This window comes from Hipposideros armiger, unplaced genomic scaffold (genome assembly GCF_001890085.2).
Source record: "Hipposideros armiger isolate ML-2016 unplaced genomic scaffold, ASM189008v1 scaffold_1890, whole genome shotgun sequence".
NCBI classification, from domain to species: domain Eukaryota; kingdom Metazoa; phylum Chordata; class Mammalia; order Chiroptera; family Hipposideridae; genus Hipposideros; species Hipposideros armiger.
Genome location: NW_017733240.1, coordinates 16,597 through 44,154, shown reverse-complemented (window position 1 = coordinate 44,154; position 27,558 = coordinate 16,597). Strand labels below are relative to the sequence as shown.

General features: G+C 40.8%; 2 protein-coding genes across 2 annotated transcripts in view; both read left to right on the top strand.

The window, feature by feature from the left end:
- Positions 1–4,941: 4,941 nt before the first annotated feature.
- On the top strand, positions 4,942–6,468 carry LOC109378347 (butyrophilin-like protein 8; the record flags this gene model as incomplete). The annotated part of the gene is made up of 3 exons (XM_019634763.1): positions 4,942–4,976; positions 5,263–5,289; positions 5,915–6,468. Coding segments are annotated over 3 exons (616 nt in total), but the record flags the coding sequence as incomplete, so codon positions are not given.
- Positions 6,469–10,715: 4,247 nt separating this feature from the next.
- LOC109378346 (butyrophilin-like protein 3) overlaps positions 10,716–27,558 on the top strand; it is a gene marked incomplete at its 3' end in the record, with an annotated part of 24,242 nt that continues 7,399 nt past the window's right edge. Inside the window, exons 1-2 of the mRNA XM_019634761.1 lie at positions 10,716–10,773; positions 13,980–14,327. Of these exons, the coding sequence (XP_019490306.1) occupies positions 10,716–10,773; positions 13,980–14,327 (406 nt within the window). The remainder of the gene's footprint in view (positions 10,774–13,979; positions 14,328–27,558) is intronic.

The following is a 27,558-nucleotide window of genomic DNA, read 5'->3' as shown; positions in this document are numbered from 1 at the left end:
GACCATAAGACGTCTGGCTGTTCTGTGCTGGTCCTCCAGTCCTGGGACCATAGTCTATTCACCTACCTCTTTCCACCTTTCAGAATTCTCCTATGGTTGCCTCTTGTGTTATTTCCAGGGTTTGTAATTCTACACAGAGGGAGGAGCAGGGAGAGATTAGTCTATACCATGTTATTGAAACTCCCTTCTTTAGTGCTTACCCCCTAGTTCCTTCTTTTATTCACTCAACAAACACTTATGTGGCTCCATTTATTGGGTCCAGACCCTGAAGAATGGAAGAGAACAGCACATGAAGGTAAGTGTTGTTTGGGTGGGGAATATGGCATAGTCCCCATAGTCCCTCAAGTCACAAGTCTGGAGGTCAGGAGAAACCCTCCCTCATCCTCTTGTTAGTCCTGTGACATCTGTCTCCCTGCACCTATCTCTCCGCTTCTCATTCACTTTTCCAGATCTTCTGATCTCTCACCTGAGTGACTTCAGTGACCATCTGTCTGGCTGCTTTCCTTCTGAATGTTCCCACTGACCCCTCCTCCATCCGGTTGCCTGGGGGGGTTCTCTAAGATGCATGTCTGCTCATCACTCTTACCTGCTGGAAGCCAGTCAACAGCTCTCCAGTGCCTACAGGACATGGTCCACATTCTGTAGGTCAGTGCACTCATCCATGTCCTGCCACTGTCCCTTCCCCAGACCTCACACCTATCCCCTCTTGCACATCACAGTCCAAATGCTCATAGGTCCTTGAGCATAATACGGCATGTCCACTCCTCATGCTGTGGTATGTACTGGGCCTCTGCTTATCATACTTTTCCCTTTTTGTCTTTGTTCACATTAAAACTTTCTATTCATCTGACACAACAGAGTGCAAATGTCACCTCCAGGAAGCCATGACTTCTGATGACAATCACTGTCTCCTCAGTGCTAACTTGACTATGCTTCCTATCTGCACATTTCACACTGAAGTGCATTTGTTTGTAGTTGTCTCCCTTTGTAGTCAGCAAGCTCTTCATTAGAAAGGACTCTTGTCTTATTTCCTTTATCTTATTTAGTGTTAGGAATATCCATGTATATAGTAGCTGTTAAATGCATGTTGACTGAACATAGACCGTGGAAGGGCTTACAACTGTTATAAGTCTATGTAAGAGAGAAATGGCCATGGAGGTGCAGTGTTATGTCTATGGACTTGATGAACCTGCCTCAGAGAAGCTGTGGCCTTGGAATGTGATCTTTGCTTTCATCCCATTCCTGTTTTCTCCCCAGTGTTGGGCTCAGCTCCTCTGGTTTCTATCATGGGATATGTTGGTGGAGGCATCCAGCTACTCTGCAAGTCCTCAGGCTGGTTTCACCAGCCCACAGTGAAGTGGAAAGACCCACAAGGACATGATTTGCCCTCAGACTCAAAGGTGAATGCAGACAGACGTGGCCTGTTTGATGTGGAGACTTCCCTTATAGTCCAGAAAAATGCTGGGAGCATATTGTGTTCTATCCAGTACCCTGACCAGAGCGGGGAAGTGGAATCCTGGGTATGGATAAGAGGTGAGTGGGGAGTTGGAAGTGTGGGGGATGGGTCATGTTCCTATAGCCCAGAGTGAGAACAGGAGCCTCGATTTCAGGGATGTTGTGTAGTATTGTCCTATTTTAATAATTAGTTTTGAAAGCCAAAGATCCGTGGGGTATAAAGGTAATATCATATAATTTGATTATGTGGGAACAATCATTTACAATAGCAGTGGAGTAGAATCAAATATTTCCTTCATCACATAATTATCTTCGTGGTGCAACCCTTCAAAATCAACACACACAAAATTTAAGAAAACTAACTTGAGGAACAAGGGGAAAAAATGTTTGCTCATTAAAAAAAAGCCATCTAAGTAAATACTAAAACATTACTCTGTGAAACAGAATATAACAAAAAGTGGATAATTTCAGGAAGGATTTAAAAATAATAGAATAATTAATATGAACCCAAATATGTCAGTAATCACAATCCATGTAAAAGGAGTAAATTTGCCAGTTAAAAGACAAAGAATATAAGACTGGAATTTAAAAAATCTCAACTGCTGCAATTCTTAGAGAAAATTATAATACAATGAGCTATTCACTGAAGCATTTTAAAAATAGAAAATGAGAGCTGGCCGTGTGGCTCAGTTAGCTAAGAGCTTGCTCAAGAGTGAGAGCTCTGAGCAACAGGGTTGCCAATTCGATTCCCACATGGGCCAGTGAGCTGCGCGTGAACTGAACTGCCAACAGGTGGCAGGATGGCACAGCTGATGAGAGCACATGCTCCTAATCACAAGGTTGCCTGTTCGAGATGGTGGGCTATGCCTGCCAGGTACTGAAGACTGAACTCAGCACCTTGAGCTGAGCTAGCGCCCGGGTGGCTAGGGGATACAGCGCATGCTCTTAACAACAAGGTTGCTGGTTCAACTACCACATGAGATGGTGGCTATGCCCACCTGCAGCTAATTGAACACAGCACCCTGAGCTGAGCAGTGCAGCTGGAATTAGAGCTGAGCTTGCTGCACCCTCCACACTAAGATTGAAGGACAACTTGGCTGTTCCCTTTCCCCAGTTCCCCAACACTGTTCCCCTCCCCCAATTTCCCAGTAAAAAATCTTAAATAAAAAAAAAGTTTAAAGAAAAAGAAAAAAAAGAAAAATCATAACAGACAAATGTTAACCAAAGGAATACCATTATAGGTATATTAGAGTCAAGAAAAAAGTCTTAGAAAAAAAAGCATTATTAGCATAGTTATTTCAGAACATAAAAAATTTATTCACTAGGAAACCATAAGATATATATATATATATATATGCACTTTATAGTATATCTCAACATATATAAAGCAAATATCAATAGAAATATAGGGATAAATTGAAATACTGTGAGTTTTAAAACTGATTAAATAAGTAGACATAATTAGTAAGATTGTAGAATATTTGATATACAAATTAACATTCCTGATCTACTATAATAGACATTCTTATAAGAGTTCACCCAAAAAAGTCATTATTTTGACACACACGTTGAATATTTACAAACTTTCACAGGTACATGCACATAAATTTGGAATCAACTTGTCTAGTTCTAAGAAAACTATTGAGATTTTCAGTCGAGTTATGTGGAATATATAGATCAATTGAGAAATAAATGGTATCTTTAAAATATTGCCTCTTGTTACCTGTAAGAAGTTACATATCTCTGCTTATTTTAATTGTTCTTAGTGTCTTTTAATGAAGTTTTATATATCTGATATAATGTTTTCAAAGTCCTATGAAGATGTATAAAATAGAAGTGACATTGCATGTAATAGCAGGTGAAGGAAAGTCCATTCAAAGAAATGATGCCAGCACAGTTGTTATCTGTTTAGAAGAAAGTGAAATTGAACTTCTACCTCATTTTATATGCAAACATAAAGTCCAGAGGAGCAAGAATTATGAAGAAGCACAACACTTTAAACATGTAGGAGAAATGATAGAAAACTATCTTTTCAATGCTGGGGTATGAGATGATCCCTTAAATGAGAATCAAACTGCTTTTACTGTTCAGTAGTCACTGAGGGGTCTGTGGAACTGTTTTTCAGAGGCGATTTTCCAGTCCATACCCTGGCGCATGCGATTTATTTTAATGGGAGCATTCCTCTCTGTCCTGTGTGTTGGTGTCATTGGCCTGACAGTTTACTTCTGCACATTGAAGGGTAAGTGAGGGAGGGAAGCAGGGGCCCGTGGCTTATTCATGCATCCAGCAGGGCTGGGATCAGGGGTGCTCCACACACCTCCTGGGTCTGTTATTTCAGCCCAGGCTCAGGGCCCCATTACCTGGGCCATAGAGACCACAGTCCTCGCCCCACTCCAGGATGGCCGGAAAGGGCTCCCTTAGGAAATGCCAGCCCCACCAAGCCCATCTTCCTCAGAGAGGGCACAGAATTAGGGGAAGAATTATTTTCACTACCTGTGGGGATGACATAAATCCCTAACATCATCAAGACTCCAGTAAAAACATTTTCAGTGTTCTTGAAAAGACTTCATAGCAGAAGAAATAGAAGTGAAGGCAAGATAAAATAATATTCAGTTTTGGTAAGAGATTTTACCCCAAGAAGTACTAGTTTTTCCTCCTTGGAGATGACACTGCCCCTTGAGAATGTGTGCCATGATCCCACCTTCACTCCAGGTTCTCTTGCACCCCACCTTCCCTTCTCCCTGATAACCTCCATCTCCACCTCCACAGGATGCCAGATGTCAGCCCCTGCCTTCAGCATGACCAATCTTGATCTCTTCCTTCACCCAAGATACAGATGTTCACTACAGGGGTGTGGGGATGGAGGTACAAAAAGAGAATTCTAGAAGAGCCCCCCTCATTCACCACAGCTCGTCCCTCTGAGCAATGAGCCAGGGCTGTCCACATTCATCTGTCCACCACTGAATATTCTATTTCTGTTTCAGGGAAAACGCAGGCAGAATTGGGTAAGTGTCTTGTCATGTTCTGAGTCTTCCCCACAGTTTTCCTGGGCTCCTCCTATTCCACGGTTTGAGCCACCTGGGTGCGCTGTTGGCTCCAGACTGGACGGGAAGCATGGTCAGGCCAATGAGGGCAGCTGGTTCAACACCCCCACACATTGACTAATGAACTGATCCTCAGACAGGTAGGGGGGTGCACATTGGGATGCTGAAACCCCGTAAAATTGTCTCACATTTTCTCTATTGGTACATTCTGTGGGGTGAGAAACCAAAGATTTCGTGAACTCTCTGAGGGTGTGGACCAGAATGAGAAAGAGCCTGTGGGGCGTCTCCCTCAACCTCTTGCCTGACTTGATACTTGGAGACAAGACTTCCAGGCTTGTATCAGCCCAGGATATTCTGCCTTTTGTGTCATGGAAACATCAGCAACTGAGTAAGAGTCTTGTAGAGCTTTCCTCTCACACTCTCCCCTTCTTCTGTGTTTTAGGTTTTCAGACTGGAGAAGGGAGCATAGAGTTGCAGGTGAGAGAAGCTATTCCCTCCACCTCCATTATCTCTCCTTTCAAGTCCCTAGTTTATGAATCTTGAGACCCTGAGGCCATGGGTCTCTGCAGAGACAAGCTTGTGAAGGGGACCCTGAAACAGTCTGCAGATGCTGGGGGAGATGTGTTTGTAGAGAACCCCATGGCCTTCAGTAGATCTCTGGTGGACCCGTGACACCCACAAAGGTTAACCACCCTTGGTGTTCTGTCTCCCTGCTTCCTGTTCTCCATGTGAGCACTGACCCTCCTGCTCTGCTTGTTTTCAGAACTGAGAGAGGCCTGGAAACACGCAGGTACGAATGACTGGAGGGGTGACAGTGGACAGAGCCACGGGTGGGCATGGGAGAGGGAGCTGACCATAGACAGATATGGGGAACAGGAACACTGAGACACACTTGACTGCAGATTATAAATCTGTGAGGCCCAGCTCCACCCCAGGGGGCAGCTTCCCCAGACTCATTTCTTGGCCCAGGACTAGGAGGGGAGAGGGCAGGGGGCTGGGTTAGCCCGGGTAGGGGTCAAAGGCTAAGCTCCAGGGAACTGAGGGCACTGGTGACTGGCCAAGGGGATGGACTGAGGGGAAGTTGGGCAGGACTCAGAATGGGAGCAAGCTGGTTACAAGGGACAATCAAGGTCTCACAAAGTGAAGCAGTGGACTGATGTGGAGGTACAGTGGTAGGGCTGGCGTGATATACAGGAGCTAGGACCTCACAGTTGGGCATCTCCAGGCATTGGTGAGGCCTGGGGCCCCAGTGGAGATGAAGAAGGGGCAGGGATCAGTGTCTGACGGAGCCTCTGGCTCTAGGACCTGACCTGATCCCACCCTGAGACACTCTGCAGGGGGAGGGGGTGGCATCTACATCCAGCCCAGGTACCTCCTCAAGTAACTCATGCTCTCTCTCCCTCACCATGCCCCAGTGGAGGTGACCCTGGACCCAGAGACAGCTCACCCCCAGCTCTACATTTCTGATCTGATAGCTGTGCGCTATAGGAACATTCCACAGGTGGTGACCGACTCGGACAAGAGATTTGCATGGAAGTGTGTGGTGGCTTCTCAGGGATTCCAGGCAGGAAAACATTACTGGGAAGTGGACGTGGGACACAATGAAATGTGGGGTGTGGGAGTGTGCTGGGACGATGTGAACAGGAAAGTGGTACCTGTGACTTTGTCTCCCAACTATGGGTACTGGGTGCTCAGACTGACAAGAGAACAACAGTATCTCACATTAACCCCCTGTAGAATCAACCTTTCTCTGAAAACACCTCCTACACGAGTTAGGGTCCTTCTAGACTATGAGGGTGGAGCCATCTCCTTCTTCAGTGTAAATGATCAGTCCCACATTTACACCCTGACACGTCAGTTTGAAGGGTTATTGAGACCCTACATCCAACATCATGTGAGTGATGAGGAAAACGTGACCTCCATATTGATCTGCCCAGTGTCCCAGGAATCAGAAAAGAAGAACTTCTGACACACACAACCTTGAGCCCGATCCACAGATGACAACGCCCTTCCTGTCAGCATGATGTCCAGAAGGAATCACACCTCACACTTTCTCTCAGGACACTGAGCTTCCTCTCAGGTTCCAGAGCTCTGCAGTAGATAGCAACATGGCTTCCAGATGAGGCAGGCTGGCCCATTCATGTGGGGTCAGGGGTCATGGCTGCCCTGAGGCAGGGAGGGAAGGAGGCTGATGGTGCATTTGGTTTGTGCAAATTCTGCAGCCAAAGGACCTTTGACAAGTAACAAACTCTCAGGCTCCTCACCTGTAAAACAGGGACAAGAATTCCCACCTCAGGGTTGAGTGAAGACCAGAGACAGTGAATGTCAAACATTGTCAGTGGCCTGGTATCAGTGGACGATGTGTTTTGTATATTAAACTTTTCCAAAATTGATCTCTGTTTATTTATTCCATATTAAATCATTTTTCTCTATTCCAAATCACCTGTGGAACAGTTCTTCACGGTTCTGTGCCAAGCCCAAAGAATTGATGAGGAAGGACAATTTCTCAATTCATTCTATAAAGCCAACATGACCGCGATACCTAAAGCAGACAAACATATTAGAAAAACATAAAAGAAAAGTACCAATTCTTATCCTTCAAGAATATAGTTGCAAAAATTTAAATAAAAATTTAGCAAATTGAATTCAACAACATTTACAAGTATAATACATTACTGCCAAATGTGTCTATCTCAGTAGTGAAGGAATGTTTTAATATTCAAGCAGTGTAATTCACCACATTAACAAACTAAGAAAGAAAACCATATGATTATCTCAACAGATGCAGCAAAAGAACACTTGACATATTCAACATCAGTCAGTAATAAATCTTTCAGCAAATAATATATACAGATGGCTAGTGAACCCACACAACCTTAGGCAGTAAGAAAATGCAAATTAAAACCACAAGGAGACACTATTACCACATATTAGAGTAAAATTAAAAAGACTGATCATACCAAGTGTTTATGAAGCTGTGGAGGGACTGAAAGTCTCATACACAGCTGGTGGGGAGATAAAATGGTACAATAACTTCGGAAGACAATTTGGCAGTTTCTTTAAAATGCAAACAGTCCCTTACCATGTGATCCTACAATTTCATGCTAAGTATTTTGTCCAATAGAAAAGAAAATACATCCCTCTACAAATTTGCACATGAATGTTCACAGCGCCTTTATTTAAGTAATGAAAAGTTGTAAATGATCCAGATGTTATCAACAGAAGACTAGATAAACAAATTGTGGTATATCCATGGAATGAAATACTACTCAGCAATTAAAAAGAATGAAATATTGATACATGCACAACAATGAATCCAAAATAATTATTCCAAGTGAAAGGAGCCAGACCAGAAAACAAATAAACAAACAAACCATAAAAAAGAATGCATACTGTGTGACATTACTTATATAAAAGTCTAGAAAGTGCAAATGGATCCCCACTGACAGAAAGCACATCAATGGTCGCTAGGAGGGGACAGTAAGATAGAAGGGATTACAGTCAAGAACAAGAATGCTCTTACAGTGCAGAAATGTTCACTGTCTTCCTAATGGTGATGGTTTAGTGGGAAACACATAAATCAAAACATATCAATTAAATAATTTACATATGTGCAGTTTATTTTATGTCCATTATACCTCAACAAAGCTGTTTTTAAAAATAAATATGTTGGGACGGCCGACAGGCTCAGTTGGTTAAGTGTTGGCTTGGGAGCGCGAGCTCTGAGCAGCAGGGCCACCAGTTTGGATCCCACATGGGCCAGTGATGCTGCACCCTCTATAGCTAAGATGGTGAACAATAGCTCTACCTGGAGATGGGCTGCCATGAGTCACCAGCGACAGTGTAGGCTGCAGCCCCTCCTGCATTGGGCTGCCCTGAGCTACTGTGAGTGGCTGGCAGCCAGCAAGAGCCGCCAAGAGCCACCATGAGTGGTGGTCTGATTGCCAGCGACCAGTCTGCCTCAGCAGGGAAGAGCGCAATGATCATAATACCAACATGGGCTAGTGAAGCGACATCCTCCACAACTAGACTGAAGCACAAAAGGACAGCAACTTGTCTATGCCCCTTCCCCAATTCCCCAATGCTGTTCCCCTCCCCCAACTCCCCAATAAAATCTTAAAAAAAAAGAAGTTAAAAATAAATAAATAAATAAATAAGTCAACAACAACAGCAAAAGGGAAACGTGGTTGGTCTTAGGGATAGAATTTCCTGAACAACATCCTTTAGGTACCATCTTTACTCTTTAAAAAAAATAGTGTAAAGTGAGTGTAAAGTACAGTTTCCATATAGCCCTCTCAACCCACAGCACACAAACATGATGCCCAGCGTCCTATAGCATGAAGAGTGGCACGTTTGTTACAACTGATGAACCTGCATTGACACATCATTGTCACCCCAAATCCATTACATTACAGTTTACATTACAGTTCGCTCTTGGTGGTGTACGTGCTATGGGTTTGAACACATGAATAATGACATGATCCATGATTTTAGTGCCATAGAGAATATATACTTTCAATGCCTTAAAAGTACCTTGGACTCCGATAATTAGTCCCTCTCGCATTCCCTCTCCCTCCCAAACCCTGACAACCACAAAACATTTTGCTCTCTCCATGGTTTTACCTTTCTGATAAATTCATATAAAGGAATCATACAGTTATGTAGGCTTCTCACACTGGCTTCACTCACTCACCAGTATTCACTTAAGGTTCCTCTATATCTTTTTGTGACTTGATAGCTCATTTCCTTTAATACTGAATAGTATTCCTTTCTATGGATATACCTGAGTTTGTTGATCCATTCATCTCTTGAAGGACATCTTGGCTGCTTCCAAGTTTTGGCAATCATGAAATAAAGGTGCTATAAGCATTTGTGTGCAGGTTTTCGTGTGAACATAAGGTTTCAGTTCGTTTGGGCAAATACTGTAGAGTGCAATTGCTGGGTTGTATGGCAAGAGTATGCTTCGTTTTGTAAGAAACTGCTAAACTGTCTTCCAAAATGGCAGTACCGGGGAAGTTTCTGTTACTCCACATCTTTGCCACCATTTGTTGTTGTATATGTTTTGAATTTTAGGCTAAATGTGTTTTTTTTTCTTTTTCTTTTCTTTTTTATTTTTAAGAAAGGCAAAAACTGTAGTAAAATTTTTTTTCTGTTTCTAATTATAGTTTATTGACGTGACAATTATTAGCAAAGTGGTATCTTCAATCAAATTTTATTCTAAATATTTCCTAACTTTTATTGTGATTCCTTTTTGCACCCATGGGTTATTTAACATTGTGTTGTTAACAATTTCTAAATATATAGGGTTTCCTAGATATAAAATTGTTTTTCTTTTTCTATTAACTTTATTATGGTTAGAAAATGTGTTTCTTTTGTTTTGTTTGTTTTTTGTCATGGCGTTTCTGGAAACTTGCATTCTGGTCAGTAAGTGATCACTTTGTGAATTTCCATGTTCTGAAAAGGTTGCATAACCTGTAATTGTGGGTGCCCTGGCTTAGGGTCTAAATGAATGACTGAGTGAGTGGTTCTTCACCTTTTCCTCAGGCCTGACATATTCTGGTCATTTCCCAATACCTTGGATCCTTGGAGATTAAGGTCCTGTCTTGTTCTGGCAAGTACTTCCCATCTTGCTTCATGACCTGAGTCCTAGTCTTGGACTCAAGAAAGTGAGTGAGGGCAGGATTACCTCAGGCTGTGCTAAGAAACATCCACCTCACCTGCTCTTGGTTACTCCTTGTGGAATGGCACCTATTTTCTGTATAACCTGCTACCCTCTGCTGGGACAACCTCCTTTTTAAAAACTAGAATCCCCCCGCCCATACAGTTCTACGTGCCAGATTGGACCTTAAGATATTTGTGCCCCTGATGTTCCTGAGTCACCCACCCAGGGCACAGTCTTGACAGAGGACAAACCCCTCCCAGTGTGCCCCATGCCCTTCTCTATCATTGCTTCCTTGTTCTGAGAGGGATGTTTATGGCCGGCCAATAAATGCAGTGATTCAGAGTGCAGAGTCCCCTCTCCCCTAACACACAGGGCCATGTCTATGCCAGGTGACTCTGAGAAGAATAGTGCAGCTTGCCATCAGTGCAAGCTCGTCCTCTTCATGGCTCCTCAGCTCAGAAGCTGGGCTGACCCCTCTTCTCTCTAATTAGACCATTCTCCTGTCCCTGCTGTCGTCTGTTTCCATAGCGTGAGATCGGCCTGTAGACGCACTCATGGCCCTTGTGGTCCTCATGCTCACCTTGCTTCTCAGCCTCTTCGGACTGGGGTCAGGTAAGCCTCCACACTGGACTCTCTCTGCCTCTCTTCTTGTTGGTTAACATTTGAGCTCTTTAGTCATAAGATTGCAGCATATTGGGGTGGGGCATCTTTCTTGCTTGCATTTCCCCGACTCCTGCCCCAGGCTGACATCTATCAACGCCAGGGGCTGTGGGAAGCAGGGTTCAGTGTGAAGGTCTCGGGCACTGTGCAAACTGTGAAAACATCCCAGAACTCATGGCAAAGAGTGCTGAAGAGGAGTCCCAGTAGTGGGGAGGGGACACAGCAAGAATGTGAAGATGAATAAATTAAATGTTTGTTCCAGGTGGGCTGTCGCGTTTAGGCAGGGAGTCTCTACTAGGGCACCAGCTTTCTGACATGGGTGCTGGGGTAGAAGGAGACACTGATTAGGATGTTTTGGGAAAAGATAACGGTCCAGCTGTGGACATGCTGAGTGGGAAACACCTGTGGTGTGTGACCTGAGGGTGGGGGAAGGTGTCCTGATCTGTGAGTGAGGACTAAGTTGTAACCTGCCATAGTCTGAGAGAAAGTCCACTTCTCTTTCTTCTTGTTATGACTGACACAAAGGCTGGTGTGTAGGATGTTGAGTAACTGAAGAAGGTACAGAGAGGAAGCTGGAGGCTGGAGTGGACCCCTGTCTCTGGACAGGCAGTGTCCAGTCTACAAGGTCCAGTCTGCACAAGTTCATTCTGTCACTCATCTGCTATGTCTGTTGTGTAGATCATGGAAAAGAAGAGAGAAATGAGGGCAATCAAATCATGCTCCATGTTTCCACAGCAAAACCCATCTGTCTTCTTCACAGGACAGCCTCTCACTGAAGTTCATTCTCATCCATTTTCTAATGAGTTTCTTTGACTGCTCTGTTTTCTGGAGAAGCAGCAGGGTGTCATGGAAATGACCTCGGGGGCAGAAAGACTTTATTTTAAACCCTCATTTCCTCTGCTTATGAACTATGTGGCCCATAACTCCACCAGGTGTCAGTGTGCTCCCTGTGACAAGAGATGGCATCACACCCTGATCAGGCTGCTGTGAAGATCACATGAGTTGCTGCATGTAGAGCAGAGCACAGCGTTCCATTAGCACAGAGCCTGTGTTCATGGACACACAGTTTTTCCTCACTGGTCCCCGGGGGAAGGATGAGTAAAGGGTTCAAGAGCTGCCGTAGGCAAGGAAAATGACAGCAGCAATAAGGGCTGGTCAAAGGAACAGAGAAAGTCCAAGAAAAGGTTCCCTCAGCTCGAGAGCCCCCACAGCCCTAAAGGCACAGCAGCAGCAGCCCAGCTGACCTAGGCTGAGCCCCCAAAGCAGACCAGGAACAAGGGTCTGAGTGCAGGTGGGCTAATAAAGAGGTAATTGTGAGAACAAAAGGAAGATTATTGAGAGCTTGAAGCTGCAGTGGAGGAAAACCAAAACAGGGTATACCAGTGAGCTGGTTACTGACATGGAAACACCTTCTGAGAGGCCACAAGATGACAACCCAGAATCATTCTGACATCCACTGCCTCTTGCCCCCACTGGGGACTTGCACCCCCACTACTGTTAAATTCTCAGCACTTCTGGGCTGCCCTGCACCAGACTGAGCAGGTTCCAAAGAGCAGAGAAAGCCCTCAGCAGGGAACAGAGGCCAGGCTCCTGGGTGGGGCTGTCAGAGGGCAGGGATGTGCCCAGCCCACTGCAGGAGGACTCACAGTGGGGTGAGGGGCAGCATTCAGCGTCTGCTAGGCCAAGTCAGTGGCTGAACAGAGATCCTGCTGCAAAGTCACATTTTATATCATAAGATACTCCTTCAAAATGCATGAGTGAAATACCTTTCAGAAAGATGTATAAAACATATTTAAAGTAAGAAATAGTGGGTGCTAAAATAGAAATATTCACTTAATTGAAAATAAGTGACCTCTTTGTGAATTTGACAGAGCTTGAAAAGGAAATTTACACTGTGACCACTTCTCTCTGAAGAGTATTCACACCCCACCACACCCATCTATGCACATATCAAATATGCATACATGTGAATTAATCAAGGGACGTTCCAGATCAGAGAGGTGTGTTCGAGAAGATAAAGGGAGTGAGTGTTCATAGTTTGTGATTTCTGTGAAGAAATCTAATCATTACAAATGATTAGTGTGATTTACAGCAGGAAAATTACTGACATGATCTTAGCAAATGAGCAAGTGGGCAAAGAAAAAGGTGCTCATCATTCATAATGGAACTGCTTTCTGTGGAGCCCATGCTCCGAGCCGAACACCGTGCTTGGCCTGGGGGGTGCTGTACTGAGCAAACAGACAGGCCATGTCCCCACAGAGCTGATAGTCATGCAGCGGAGACTCACAGAAAACAAATACACATTCCAAACAAGATGATGAAGAAAGTTTCAAAATGAAAATGAGGGCAAAGCTGCACCCAGAAAATAGTAACAAATGAAAGGTAACACCTGTTGGTAAAGCTGAATGAAGCTTCGTTCAGGCCAACATTACAAAGTGGAGAAAAGAAATTGTTACACAAGTAAGAAAGCACACTCCATGGAAATGAGAGTCAGCATGAATTTGCTGGAGAGCAAATCTATGATGTTAAAATTGCAAACTCTCCTTGTCACAGTGTTATATGTCTCTCAGAATTTTGCAAAACAAATAGATAAATAAAATAAGGAAGTTCAAGTAAAGGTTTAACCTATGGACAAAGACATTCCTTTCTTGTACCCATGAAACATTTACAAGATGTAAGCATCTGCTTGAAAGATACAATTGCCCCAAACTGGAGACTTTATTGTTAATACTCCCCTTCTGGACAATGGGTCATATTTAGTTTTTAGCAAAGAAAATGAAAAGGGGCTGTTGTGAGTGTGCGGTGATGCAGATGCGCAGGGAGGAGAGAATGTGGATATGGATTCTCCTCCCATCAGAGGTCAGCATTTGGAAAGTGCTCTCATGCCCCTCATTAACTTACGTAGTCTCTCTGAGACATTGTGTTCTTATATTGAAAATGGGAATATCAATAACATATCCCTGTTGGGATGTTTGTGAAGACAGAATGAAGTAGCAGATGTGGAAGTGCTCTGTCAAGTGTAAGGGATGTATAGATGAAGGTCACTGGGTTTGGAAAGGAGATAACGATGGATGTCACACCCCTGGGAATACTCTGGCCATGACTAGGACACACTGACAGGGTTTTCGCTCAGTTATCTCTTGTGCTTCCTTCCACAGGCCAGTGGCAGGTGATGGGACCAGACAAGCCCGTCCAGGTTGTGGTTGGGGAAGATGCAGTGTTCTCATGCTTCCTCTCTCCTAAGACAAGCGCGGAGGCCATGGAAGTGCGATTCTTCAGAGATGAGTTCCGGGCTGTGGTGCACCTGTACAGAGAGGGGAAAGACGAGCACCATATGCAGATGCCGGCCTATCAAGGGAGGACTGAATTACTGAAGGACTCCATAGCGGAGGGGCGTGTCTCCCTGAGACTGAAGAAGGTCACTCTCTCCGACACTGGTCTCTATGGATGCTGGTTCAGATCCCAGAATAATGACCAGGAGGCCATCTGGGAGCTACAGGTGTCAGGTGAGTTGCTATTTCAGAGAAATCATAACTTTGTTGTCTGGTAGAACCACCTGGGACTTTCTGAACTATTTGTTGAATGACCAGTTTTTAAAAAAATCTTAGGTCATTTAGTCAGGACATTAGATCTTACTCTGTTTATTTATTCTGCCTCATGTGTATAGTTCTGTGTCATTTTACTTGTAGATTTATGTAACCACCATGACATCAACATCAGGGTGTAGACCTAGCCTGTGACCACTGAGATCTCCCTCTTTATAGTCACATTGACCCCGTTACTCCCCTCCTTGCCCCCCAAGCCCTGGCAACCATTCATCTCTTCTCCATTTCCATAATTTCATCTTGTCTAGAATGCTACATAAACACAATTATACAATACATGACCTTTGAGTTTGGCTTTTCCACTGAACACCATGCCCTTGAGTTGCCTGTATCAATAGCTTGTTCTCTTTTATTGCTGAGCAGTATTCCATGGTATGGATATACCAAGATTGTTTAGCCATTCACTGAAAGACTTTGGGGTTGTTTCCAGGTTTGGCTTTTACAGATAAGGCTTTAGTGAACATTTGTGTACAGGTCTTTGTATACGCATAAGTTTTTATTTATCTAGGGTAAGTGCTCAGGAGTGCAATTGCTGAATTGTATAGTAAGAGTATGTTGATGGTATTTTTGTTTAGTCTTTATTTGATTGAGCAGGTTTTTTTGAGGAAAAATTGACTTATTTATTCCTCCCCGATAAATCTCTGACAACCAGTGATCTTTTTACTGTCTCCATAGTGTTTCCTTTTCCACAATTGTTATATACTTGTAATCATACAGTATATAGCCTTTTAAGATTGACTTCTTTTACTCTCCAATACACAATTTTTAAAATTAATTTTATTAAATTTATTGGGGTGACAATTGTTTAATGAGATTATATAAGTTTCACGTGTATAATTCTAAAATACATCATTTGTACATTGCATTGTGTATTCAACTCCCAAAGTTAAGTCTCCTTTTGTCATCATACATTTGATCCCTTTTAGTCTCTTCTACTTTCCCCTACCTCCCTTCCCTTCTGGTAACCACCATACTATTATCTGTATTTATGAGGTTTTTTCGGTGGGGCTGTTTGTTTGTTTATTTTGTTTGTCCATTTATTGCTTTCTGTTTTATATTCCACATAAGAGTGAACTCATATGGTCCTTGTCTCTTCCATTTGACTTGACTTACTTCATGTAGAATGATGTTCTCAAGATACATCCATGTTGTTGCAAGTGGCAGTATTTCATTTTTTCAAACTATATATCAGATAAGGGAGTAATATCTAGAATATACAAAGAAATCATACAACTCAACATCAAAAACAAACAACCCAATTTTAAAAATGGGCAGAAGACCTGAACAGACACTTCTCTCAAGAAGACTTACAAATGGCCAGGTAGCATTCTATTATATACAATATATGCACTACATCTTTATCCAGTCATCTATCGAAGCACACTTAAGTTTTTCATGCCTTGGCCACATGAATAATGCTGCAATGAACATTGATATATATATTTCTTTATGAACAAATGTTTCAAAAAAATTTTTTTGGTAGATACCCAGAAAAGGGATTACTGGGTCATATTGCAGCTCTATTCTTAATTTTTTGAGGAACCTCCATACTGTTTTCAATAGTGGCTGTACAAATTGTCATTCCCACCAACAGTGTATGAGGGTTCCTTTTTCTCCACATCCTCTCCAACACTTGTTATTATTTGTCTTGTTGATGATAGCCATTCTAACAGATTTGAGGTGGTATATTATTGTGGTTTTGATTGGCATTTCCCTTATAGCTCGTGAAATTGAGCATATTTTCATATATCTGCAGGCCATCTGTTTTCTTGAGAGAAGTGTTTGTTCAGGTCTTCTGTCCATTTTTAAAAATTGGATTGTTTGTTTTTTGGTGTTGAGTTGTATGAGTTCTTTATATATTCTAAATATGACTCCTTTATCTGATATATAGTTTCAAAATATTTTCTCACATTCTATAGGTTGTCTTTTCATTTTGTTAATGGTTTCCTTTGCCATGCAAAAGTTTTTAGTTTGATGTAGTCCCACTTGTTGATTTTTGCTTTGGTTGCTTGGACTTTTGGGGTTGATCCAAAAATCATTGCCAAGGAGCTTCTTCCCTGTGTTGTTTTTTTAAAGATTTTATTGGGGAGGACAACAGCATTGGGGAATTAAAGAAGGGGAACAGACAAGAAGCTGTCCTTTTGTTCTTCAGTCTAGTTGTGGAGGATGTCGCTTTACTGGCCCATGTTGGTGTTATCACTGAGCTCTTCCTGGGTGAAGCAGTCACTCTCTGGCCATTGGATGGCCACTCACAGCAGTTCATGGCTGCTCAAGCTGGCTGCCAGCCAGTCATGGTAGCTTATGGCAGCCCACTGCAGCAGGGCTGCGGCCTACGCCATCGCCAGCGACTCACGGCAGTCCATCTCCAGGTTGAGCTGTTGTTCACCATCTTAGCTATAGAGGGCGCAGCATCACTGGCCTTTATGTGGGATCTGAACCAAGGCCCCGCTGCTCAGAGCTGGCGCCCCAAGCCAATTCCTAACCAACATGCCACTCGGCTGGCCCCCCCCAAAGCTAATTTTAGGAGTTTTATTCCTTCAGGTGTTACATTTAAGTCTTTAATCCATTTTGAGTTAATTTTTGTGAGTGATAAGATAGGGTCCAATTTCATTTCTGTGCCTGTGGTTATACAGTTCTCCCAACATCATTTGTTGAAAAGATTATCCTTTACCAATTGAGTGTTCTTAGCTCCCTTGTCAAATATTAGTTGATTGTATATGTGGGGGGTTATTTCTGGGCTCTTGATTCTGTTCCATTGTTCTATGTGTCTATTTTTATGCTAGTACCACACTATTTAAATTCCTATAGCTTGGTGGTATAGTTTGAAATCAGAAGGTATGTTTCCTTTGGCTTTGTTCTTACTCAGGATTGCTTTGGCTATTCAGAGTCTTTTTGGTTTCACATAAATATCTATAGATCGCTTTGGGTAATATGGAAATTTTAACAATATTAATTTTTCTGTTCATAAATACAGAATATTTTTCCATTTGTTTGTCTTCAATTTCTTTCATCAAAATCTTGTAGTTTTCATTGAGTAGATCTTTCACTTCCTTGGTTAAATGTATTCCTAGGTACAGTAAAACCTTAGATTGCAAGTAACGAGGTTTGCAAGTGTTCCACAAGAGGAGCAAACATTTCGAATGCATTTTAACGTGGTAAATGAGTGATGTCTTGCAATATGAGTAGCTTGTTTCCGGAAATAATCATGCTCGCAAACCAAGGTATTATTGTACATGTATTTTATTGTTTTTGATGCTATTATCAATGGGATATTTTTCTTTATCTCTTTTTCAGATATTTAGTTGTTAGTGTATAGAAATTCAACTGACTTCTCTATGTTGAATTTATGTCATGAAAATTTACTGCATTTGTTGTGAAAAAATTAATAAACAGAAACCTCATTTAAAATGGAGTAAGAAGGCTAGAAGACAGAACTTTCAGGCATGTGTCACTCAACGCACATGACTGACCCCAAAGTAAGAGATGTACCTTGCACCTCTGACAAGAAGTGTTGCTACTTTACTACTTCAGCAGGAGTAAGAAAAGATTCCTCCTTGCCCAGTAACAGCTGGGCCAATGGGAGACTGCCATAACTAAGCCAATGAAAAGTCACTATACTTTGAACTTTCAATTTCTTTCAATGGACTCTTCACTTACAACTGCTCTTCCCAAGCCCATAAAAGAACATTCCTCCCCTTTGCTTCTCTGGACTTGTGTTTGGTTTGCCATTACTTATGTCCTGAATTGCAATTCTTTGTTGTTCACAAATAAACCCACTTTGCTGGAGAAACACCTGGCTGTTTTTTGAAGGGCATTCATTGATTAGTTCCAACAGGGTTTTTTGGAGGGAAGGAAGGGTTGTTTACGATTTTCTATATATAAGATCATATTATCTGCACATAGCAATTTTACCTCTTCTGTTTCCATTTGGATATATTTTACTTCTTTGTCAATGCATTAAGACCTCACTTAACGTTATCAATAGATTCTTGGAAACTATGACTTTAAATGAAACAACATATAACAAAACCAATTTTACAATAGTCTAATTGATATAAACAAGAGTTAAGTTCCTATGGCATATTCCTGGTCACAAAAACATCATTGAACTTCTAAGTTTGAACATAAATACCCAAAACACTTCTAATATTAGGCTTTGAAATAAATGTGAGCTCTACATGCATTTAAGAAAGATTAACATAAACAAATAAGAGAATTATTTTCAAACCTGCTTAATCCAGTTCAGGGTCATGGGTGGCTGGAGCCTCTTCCAGCAGCTCAGAGTGTGAGGTGGGAACTAACTCTGGACAGGACGCCATTCCATCACTGGGCACATTCACACACACACACACCCACACTCACTCGTACTGGGACAATTTAGACATGCCAATTACCCTAATGTGCACATCTTTGGGATGTGGGAGGAAACTGGAATACCCAGAGGAAACCCACACAGATATGGGAAAAATGTGCAAACTCCACACAGACAGTGGCTCCATCCAGGAATCGTTTTTTTTCATCAACATTATAACAAAATGATGGTGCATGAAATGGAATTATTTAAGGACCTGCTGTACTATATTGAATAAGGTGGTGAGAGAGGGTGCCCTTGTCTTATTTCTGATCTTAGAGAAAAAACTTGATTATTTACCACTGAGTATAATGTTAGCTGTGTGTTTGTCATATATGGCTTTTATTATGTTGAGGTATGTTCCTTCTACACCCAATTTGTTGAGGGTTTTTATTATAAAAGGTTGTTGTATTTTGTTAAATGCTTTTCTGCATTTATTGAGATACTAATATGATTTTTATCTTCCATTCTATTAATAATTGTATCACACTTATTATTTTATGGTGGACCACTCTTGCATCCCAGGGATAAATCCCACTTGGACATGATGAATGATCCTTTTAATGTGCTGTTGAATTTATTTTGACTTTTTTTCTATTATTTTCTGGGTTTGATTTCATATATTTCTACTTTGATCTTTGTTATTTTCTTCCTTCTACTAACTTTAGGCCTACTCTGCTCTATTTTTTCTAGGCCCTTTTGAGTTATAAAGTTAGGTTGTTTATTTTAGACCATTTTATTTTGTATGCATTTGTCACTATAAACTTTGCTTCAGAACTGCTTTTGCAGCATTTCACATGTAGTGTTTCCATTTTGATTTGTTTTGACTTTTCCTTTGTAGTTCCCTTTTGGTTTCTTGTTTGACCCATTGGTTGTTCAAAAGTGTGTTAATTTCCACATCTTTGTAGGTTTTCTAGCTTTCCTCAAGTTGTTGACTTCTAGTTTCATATCATTGTAGTTGGAATAAATACTTGGTATGATTTCAGTCTTCTTAAATTTGCTAAGACTCATTTTACTGCCTATTATATGACACATCCTGCAGAATGTTCCATGTGCACTTGAGATGAGTGTATATTCTGCTGATGTTGGATAGAATGTTCTCTAAGTGTCTGTTAGGTTCATTGGCTTTAATGCATGGTTCAAATTTAATGTTTCTTGTTGATTTTCTGTCTGAATGATCTATCCACTGTTGAAAGGGAGTATTGGAGTCCCCACTATTATTGTACTGTCTATTTTCCCCTTAAGGTCTGATAATATTTGCTTAATATATTTAGGTGATTTAATGTTGGGTATCTATATTTATGATTGTTTTATCTTCTTAATGAATTGACCCCTTTATCATCATATAACAATCTTGTTTATCTCTTGTTACTGTTCTTGGCTTAAAGTCTATTTTGTCTGATATAGACATAAGTATCTTTGCTTTCTTTTGGTTTCTACTCGCATGGAATATATTTTCCTATTCCTTAAATTTACACCTATGTGTATTCTTAAAGCACAAGTGAGTTTCTAGTAAGCAGCATTTAGTTGGGTCTTGTTTTTCTTATCTATCCAGCTACTCTGTGCCTTTTGATTGATTAATTCAGTCCATTTACATGTAGAGTAGTTTTGATATGTAAGGACTTACCAGTACCATCTAATTTCTTTTCAGCTGTTTTGTTGTTTCATTATTCTTTTTTCCCTCTTGCTGCTTGTTTTTGTGAATTGGAGATTTTTCATAGTAGTGTGCTATGATTCCCTTCTTTTTGTCTTTTGAGAGCCTTCTAGTTTTTTGCTTAGTGGTTACCATGAGATTTACATAAAATATCTCATAGATAAAACAGTCCATTTTAAGCTGATATCAAGTTAACTTAAATCGCCTCCAGAAGCTCCACCATTTTATACTCCTTTTTGCATTTTTCCCCTTTTTAATTTTTGGATTACACTTAACATTTGACATTATTTTATATCAATTTCAGGTGTACAGCATAGTGATTCGACATTTATAAAATTTAAGATGTGATCTCCCTGATTAGTCTAGTACCCACCTGGCACTATACACAGTTATTACCATATTATTGACTATATTCCCTATGCTTTACTGTATAACCCCATGATTATTTTGTAAGTACCAATTTGTACTTTTTTTAAAATTAGTTTCAGGTGTACAAAACAATGCAATAGTTATCCTTTTCACCCCTCACAAAGTGATAACCCCGCTTCCCCCCATCCACTGCCCCCTACCCTCGATATCATACATACCTATTACAATTCCATTGACTCCATTCCCACACTCTACTCCACATCCCGTGACTATATATGTATTAAATTATAGTTGGCACATAATATTCCCAATTTGTACTTCTTAATCCCTTCAACTTTTTCACCCTGTCCCCCAAACCCCCTCCCATCTATCACCCCCAATAAATCTAGTAACCATCTGACACCATACATAGATATTACAATATTATTGACTATATTTCCTATGCTGTACCCTACATGCCTATGACTACTTGGAACAACCAATTTGTATTTCTTAATTCCTTCCCCTTTTTCAACTACCCCCTGCAAAAAAAAACCCCTCCCATCTGGCAAACATCAGTTTGTTCTCTGTATCTATGAGTTTATTCCTGTTTTGTTTGTTTGTTTATTTTGGTTTTTAGGTCCACATACACGTGAAGTCATATGGTATTTGTATTTCTCTGTCTAACTTATTTCACTTAGCATTATATCCTCTAGGTTCATCCATGTTGTTGCAGATGGCAAGTTTTCATTCTTTTTATGGCTGAGTAATAGTCCAATGTATATATGTACCACCTCTTTTTTATCCATTCATCCATTGATGAATAGTTAGGTCGTCTCTATGTCTTCGCTATTATAAATAATGCTGCAGTGAATATAGGGATGAATACAACTTTTCGAATTAGTGCTTTGGGGTTTTTTTCTGATAAATACCCACAAGTGGAATTACTGGGTCCTTCTTTGTCTCTTGATATATATAACCTTTGTTTTAAAGTCTGTTTTGTCTGGTATAAGTATTGCTATCTAAGCTTTGTTTGTTTGTTCCTATTTTCATGAAGTATATTTTTCCACCCATTTACTTTCAGTCTTGTATGTCTTTCAATCTAAGTGATTCTCTTGTAGGCAGCATACATTAAGGGTCTTGTTTTCTTATCCATTCAGCCACCCTACTGTCTTTTGATTGGAGCATTTAATCCATTTACATTTAAAGTAATTGATAGATATGTAATTATTGCCATTTTATTATTCATATTTTTAAATCGTTTTTCTTCTTATTCTTCTTAAAGAAGTCCCTTTCACATTTCCTGTAATACTGGTTTGGAAGTGATGAACTCCTGTAACTTTTTCTTGCCTAGGAAGCTCTTTATCTGTCCTTTGACTCTAAATGATAACTTTGCTGGGTAGAGTAATCTTGATTGTAGGTCCTTGCTGTTCATCACTTTGAATATTTCCTGCCACTCCTGCTGACCTGCAAAGTTTCTGTTGAGAAATCAGCTGACAGTCTTATGGAAGATCCTTTGTAGGTAACTAACCAATTTTCTCTTGCTTCTTTTAAGATTATCTCTTTGTCTTTAACCTTTGGCATTTTAATTATGATGTGTCTTGGTGTAGGCTTCTTAGGATTCATATTGTTTGGGACTCTCTGTGCTTCTTGGGTTTCTATGTCTATTCCCTTCAACCAGGTGAGGGAAGTTTTCCATCATTATTTTTTCAAATGGTTTTCAAGCCCTTTCTCTCTCTCCTCTTTCTGGTGCCCCATATGATACAAATATTGGTACATTTGATATTGTCCCAGAGGCCCTTTAAGCTGTCCTCATTTGTTTGGATTCTTTTTCCTTTTTGATATTCTGATTGGGTGTTTTCTGCTACCTTATCTTCTAAAGTGCTGATTTGATCCTCTTTAATCTCATCTACTGTTGATTCCCTCTAACGTATTGCCCATTTCAGTTATTGTATTCTTTATTTCTGACTGATTCTTTTAATGTTTCTATCTCCACGTTTATGTTTCCTATATCCTTGTTGATGTTCTCCCTGAGATCATTGCGCATCCTTATTACCAGTGTTTTGAACTCTGTGTCTGATAGATTGCTTGTCTGCATTTTGTTTAGTTCTTTTTCTGCAGTTTTGTTTTTTTCCATTATTTGGGATGTGTTTCTTTGTCTTCCCATTTTGGCTGCATCCTTGTGTTTGTTTCTATGTACCAGATAGGGCTGCTATGTCTCCTGGTGTTAGTAGAGTGGCCTTATGTAGTAAGCGTGCTGATGGGGCTAAGTGGTGAAGTCTCCGTGGTCACCTGAGCCAAGTACTCCAGGTGTACCCTTTGTGTGGGTTGTGTGTGCCCTCTTATTTTAGTTGAGCCTTGGTTGCTGTTTACAAGTCAGGGAGGGAGGGATTCACCCTCTGGCTCATTGGTTGTGAGGACTGACCATGACTACAGTAGAGGAGCTACTTGCAGGAGCTGACTCTACAGAGCCAAGTTTCACTTTTGCAGGGCTCTCATGCCTGCTCAGTCTGCCCTTTCAGTTTGTCATCCTTGGAGGCAGATGGGTGATGCTCTGGCTTGGTCTGAAATTGGCCACTGGGTGTGCCACTCCCAGGGCCTCCTGAGGGGGCCCTACTGCAGGCGAAATTCAACAGCAGGCCAATTTCAGCTGCAGTGTTTACCCTGCCTGGGACCACCCTGCATGAGCCACAATGCAATCAGCAAATGGCTGCCACCTGTGCTGGGCTAGTAGGTGCCTCAAGAGGCCAAGCCACAAACTGAGGGTGGCTGACTCTTGTTCCAGGTTTGGAATTTCTCAGCAAGATGTATGGGACACGCCAAAGGCAGATGCTGCTTGTTTGGGTTTTGTAAACCTTTGAGAAATTTTAAGGAAGTTCACAGCATGAGCCAAGACCGACGATTTATATGGAGAAACTAGTAGAAGAGACTTGGGTAGGCCCACAAGTTGGGTGGGGTGTGATCTCAGGAAATCACCAGAGCAGGACAGAGGAACAGTGTTAGCTGGTGGATGGAGACTCAAACATGGTACCCACCCACCTCTGCACACAGGGAGTGGGAAGGCTCAACAAAGCAACAATGGATTGTGCTGTACTTTTTTCTGAAAGAAAACTGTCTTTCCAGCCCTTGCCCTGAAGCCTGACAACTCAGTTCCTCCCAGTATGTCCCTGGTGCCTTTCAAGCTGCTGCCCCAGTGCTGGACCCCAGAGCTAGTGAGTCCATCATCAAGTCTGTGCATGGGCCCTTTAAGAGGATCACCTGGGACTCTAGCCACTCTCCATCTCACCTAGCCACAATCTCTGCTGGTTTTCACAGCCAGAAGTTATGGGGACTTCTCTTCCTGGCACTGGAGCCCTGGGCTGGGGAGACTGGTGTGAGGCTGGGACCCCTCGCTCCTCTGGGTGGGGGATCTCTTCAGCTGAGATATGCCTTCCAATTTTTAATGGTCACACGCAGGTATGGGACCAGCCCGTTCTGTGTCTCTGCCCTTCCTACCATTCTCAAGGTGGCTTCTTCTATATATCCTTAATTATAGGACTTCTTTTCAGCTAGACTTCAGGTGTAATTTTGTAACTTTGATGTGGTCGTGAGAAGAGGCAAGCGTAGCCTTACCTACTCCACCATCTTGACCAGAAATCCCTTCTTTTGTATTTTGATGTTACAATTTACCAACCTCTTTTTATATTGTTTATTCATTAGCAAATTATAGTAGCTGTAGCTATTTTTAGTACTTCTTTCCTTTACCCCTTTTATTATAGTAAAGTGGTTAGCACACCATCCTGTTTCAAAATTAAGGTTTTGTAAATCTGAGTGTATATTTACCTTTAGCAGTGTGCTTCATACTTTTGTATGTTTTCATGTAGCTGATTAGCATCTTTTTATTTTAGCTTGAACTATTTTCAGCATTTCTTGTAAGGCAAGTCTAGTGGTGATGAACTACCTCAGATTTGTTTGCCTGGGAAAATCACTCATACTGTGTATAATTTCACTTATTTCAAATTTGTTTTTGTTCATTTATGGGCCAAGATATGGCCTATTTTGGTGATATTTCATTGGCTCTTGAATATGTGTTCTACTGTTGTTAGGAAGAGTATTCTATTTAGGTCCTCTTGGTTGATTGTGTTCAGATATTCTTTATCCTTACTGATTTTTCTGTCTCATAATTTCATCAATTGCTGAGAGCAGGATGTTGAAATTTTCACCTACAATTGAAAATTTGTTTTCATTAAAAAAGCGTATGTTGTTAGATGCATACATATTTAGGATTGTGATGTTATCTTGGTGCATTCATCAGTTTTTCATTATGTAATGCCTCTTGTAATTTTATTTGTTCTAAAATATACTTTATTTGATATTAATATAGCTACTCCTGCTTTTAAAAATTTAATGTTTGCATGTATATGTTTTAAAGGTCTGACTCTGTGTGTGTGTATGTGTGTGTGTGTGTGTGTGTGTGTGTGTTTTAATGCTGACAAGTTCTTAACCCATATTTGTTTTGCTTCACATCTGGACAAGCTGATAAGTAAGCCCTGACACTTCCTCATTTAATTTCAGCAAGGAGTTCAAATCATGAAATCTTTGCCCAACATGTGAAGGAAATGTTATCTCAGCTTTCCTTCTAACCACAGCAAAAACCAAGCTAGTCTCCTATCTTTGCTCTCTTATGCCATTTTCAGATATCCTTGGGGGCCTGCTCTTCTTCCTAGAAAGTCTCATTATGTGAGTAATAAACTTTATTATACTTTCTTGGTGCATATATGATGTCATCATTCTTGACATCTGCAAATCTTGAGTGAGGTGGAGATGGTAGAATGGTGCAATCCTATTCTTGGAGGGTGACCACCAACAGTATATATGTTTATTTATTTATATACTTTTACTTGTCGCTTACCTATGTCATTTTATTTAACATGAGTTTCTTGTTTTTGTTTTTGTTTTTAAGATTTTTTTATTGGAGAATTGGGAGAGGGGAACAGCGTTGGGGAATCGGGGAAAGGAAACAGACAATTTGCAGTCCTCTTGTTCTTCAGTCTAGTTTTGGAGTACATTGCTTCACTGGCCCATGTTGGTATTGTGATCATTGCGCTCTTCCTGGGTGAGGCAATTGGTTGCCGGCCAGTGGATGGGTGCTCACAGCAGCTCACTGCAGCTCATGCCAGCTGCCGGCCACTCATGCTGGCTGCCAGTCACTCACAGTAGCACATGGCAGCCCACTGCAGCTCCGTTGCAGCCTCTGCTGTCGCCGGCGACTCATGGCAGCACAGTTCCAGGTAGAGCTATCATTCATTCACCATCTTTGCTGAAGAGGGCACAGCATCACTGGCCCTCATGTGAGATCCGAACCATAGCACTGCTGCTCAGAGCCGGTGCTCCCAAGCCAACTCTTAACCAACAAGCCACATGGCCGGCCCAGACATGAGTTTCTTATAGGCAGCATGTACTTGGGTCTTTTTTAAAAAACCTATTCTGCCAATTTCAACTTCTAATCTGTTAATTAATTAATTTAGACAATTAACATTTAAGTAGTTATTGACATTTAGGGCTTGTGTATGCCATTTGTTTCTGCTTGTTTCCTCTGTTTCTCCTTCATTTGTTTTTCTTCCTCTCTCTCCCTCTCTCTCTTTTTTAGACTATGTGAGTTATGAGAACATTTTTTTAGGATTCCATCTTGATTAATTGTAGCATTTTGAACACATCACTTTGTAGAGTTTTCTTAGCAGTTGCTCTGGATATTACAATATACATAAATATTTTATCACAATCTACTGACATCGACATTTTAACACTTTTAAAAAAATGTGGAAACCTCACTTAGATCCTTTTTCCTCCAGTTTGCAATAACACTGCCTTGAGCTTCACATCAGAAAGTTTATAACTTTTATTTCAACCATCAAATGAATTTTCAAAACTTATGAAGATAATCTACTTTATTTTTGCTCTCCTCATTGTTTCTTCCTTCCTAATGTTCTAACATTCCTTTTTTTATCAAATTTTTTTGTTTGTTTCAAAAATATCTTTAACCATTCTTTTTATCTAGTTTATTGTTTTATGTTTTAAATAATTATACAATATTATATTAGTTTCAGGTGTACAACATACTGGTTAGACATTTATATAACTTATGAAGTGATCACCCTGATAAATCTAGCACCCACATGATACCACACATAGTTATTATAGTATTATTAACTATATTCCCTATGCTATACACTTTAACCATTCTTTAAGGCTAGCTTGGCTAGCAACAAATTCTCAAGTTTTCTTTCATCGGAGAATGTGTTGATTTTTCCTTCTGAAAGACAGTTTACCCAGATACAGGATTTCCTGTTGACAGTTCTTTTATCACTTAACAGTTGCTGTGACACTTTCTGGCTTTCAGTGTTTCTGATGAGAACTGCTATCATTCAAACTGATATTTCTATACATGTAGTACATCCTTTTTCAGTGGTTGCTTTCATGATGTTTTCTTTCATCTTTAATTTTCAGGAATTTAATTTTTATCTATGTAAGTGTGAATTTTGGGGGAATTTTCCTATTTAGTATTTGTCAGTTCCTTGAAACTTTGGTTTTACTTGTATTCTTTACACTAAATTTGGGAGTCACTCAGCCATCATTTTTTCAAATACTTTTTCAGTCTTCCTATCCCCCTTCTCCCTTTCTGGGACTCTGATGGTACAAATGTTTGTTATTTTGTTAAGTTCCAAATGTCCCAGGGTGAAGATATATTCTTTAAAAAAAATACTATTTTCTTTCTATTGTTTGAAATTAGTAAATTCTAT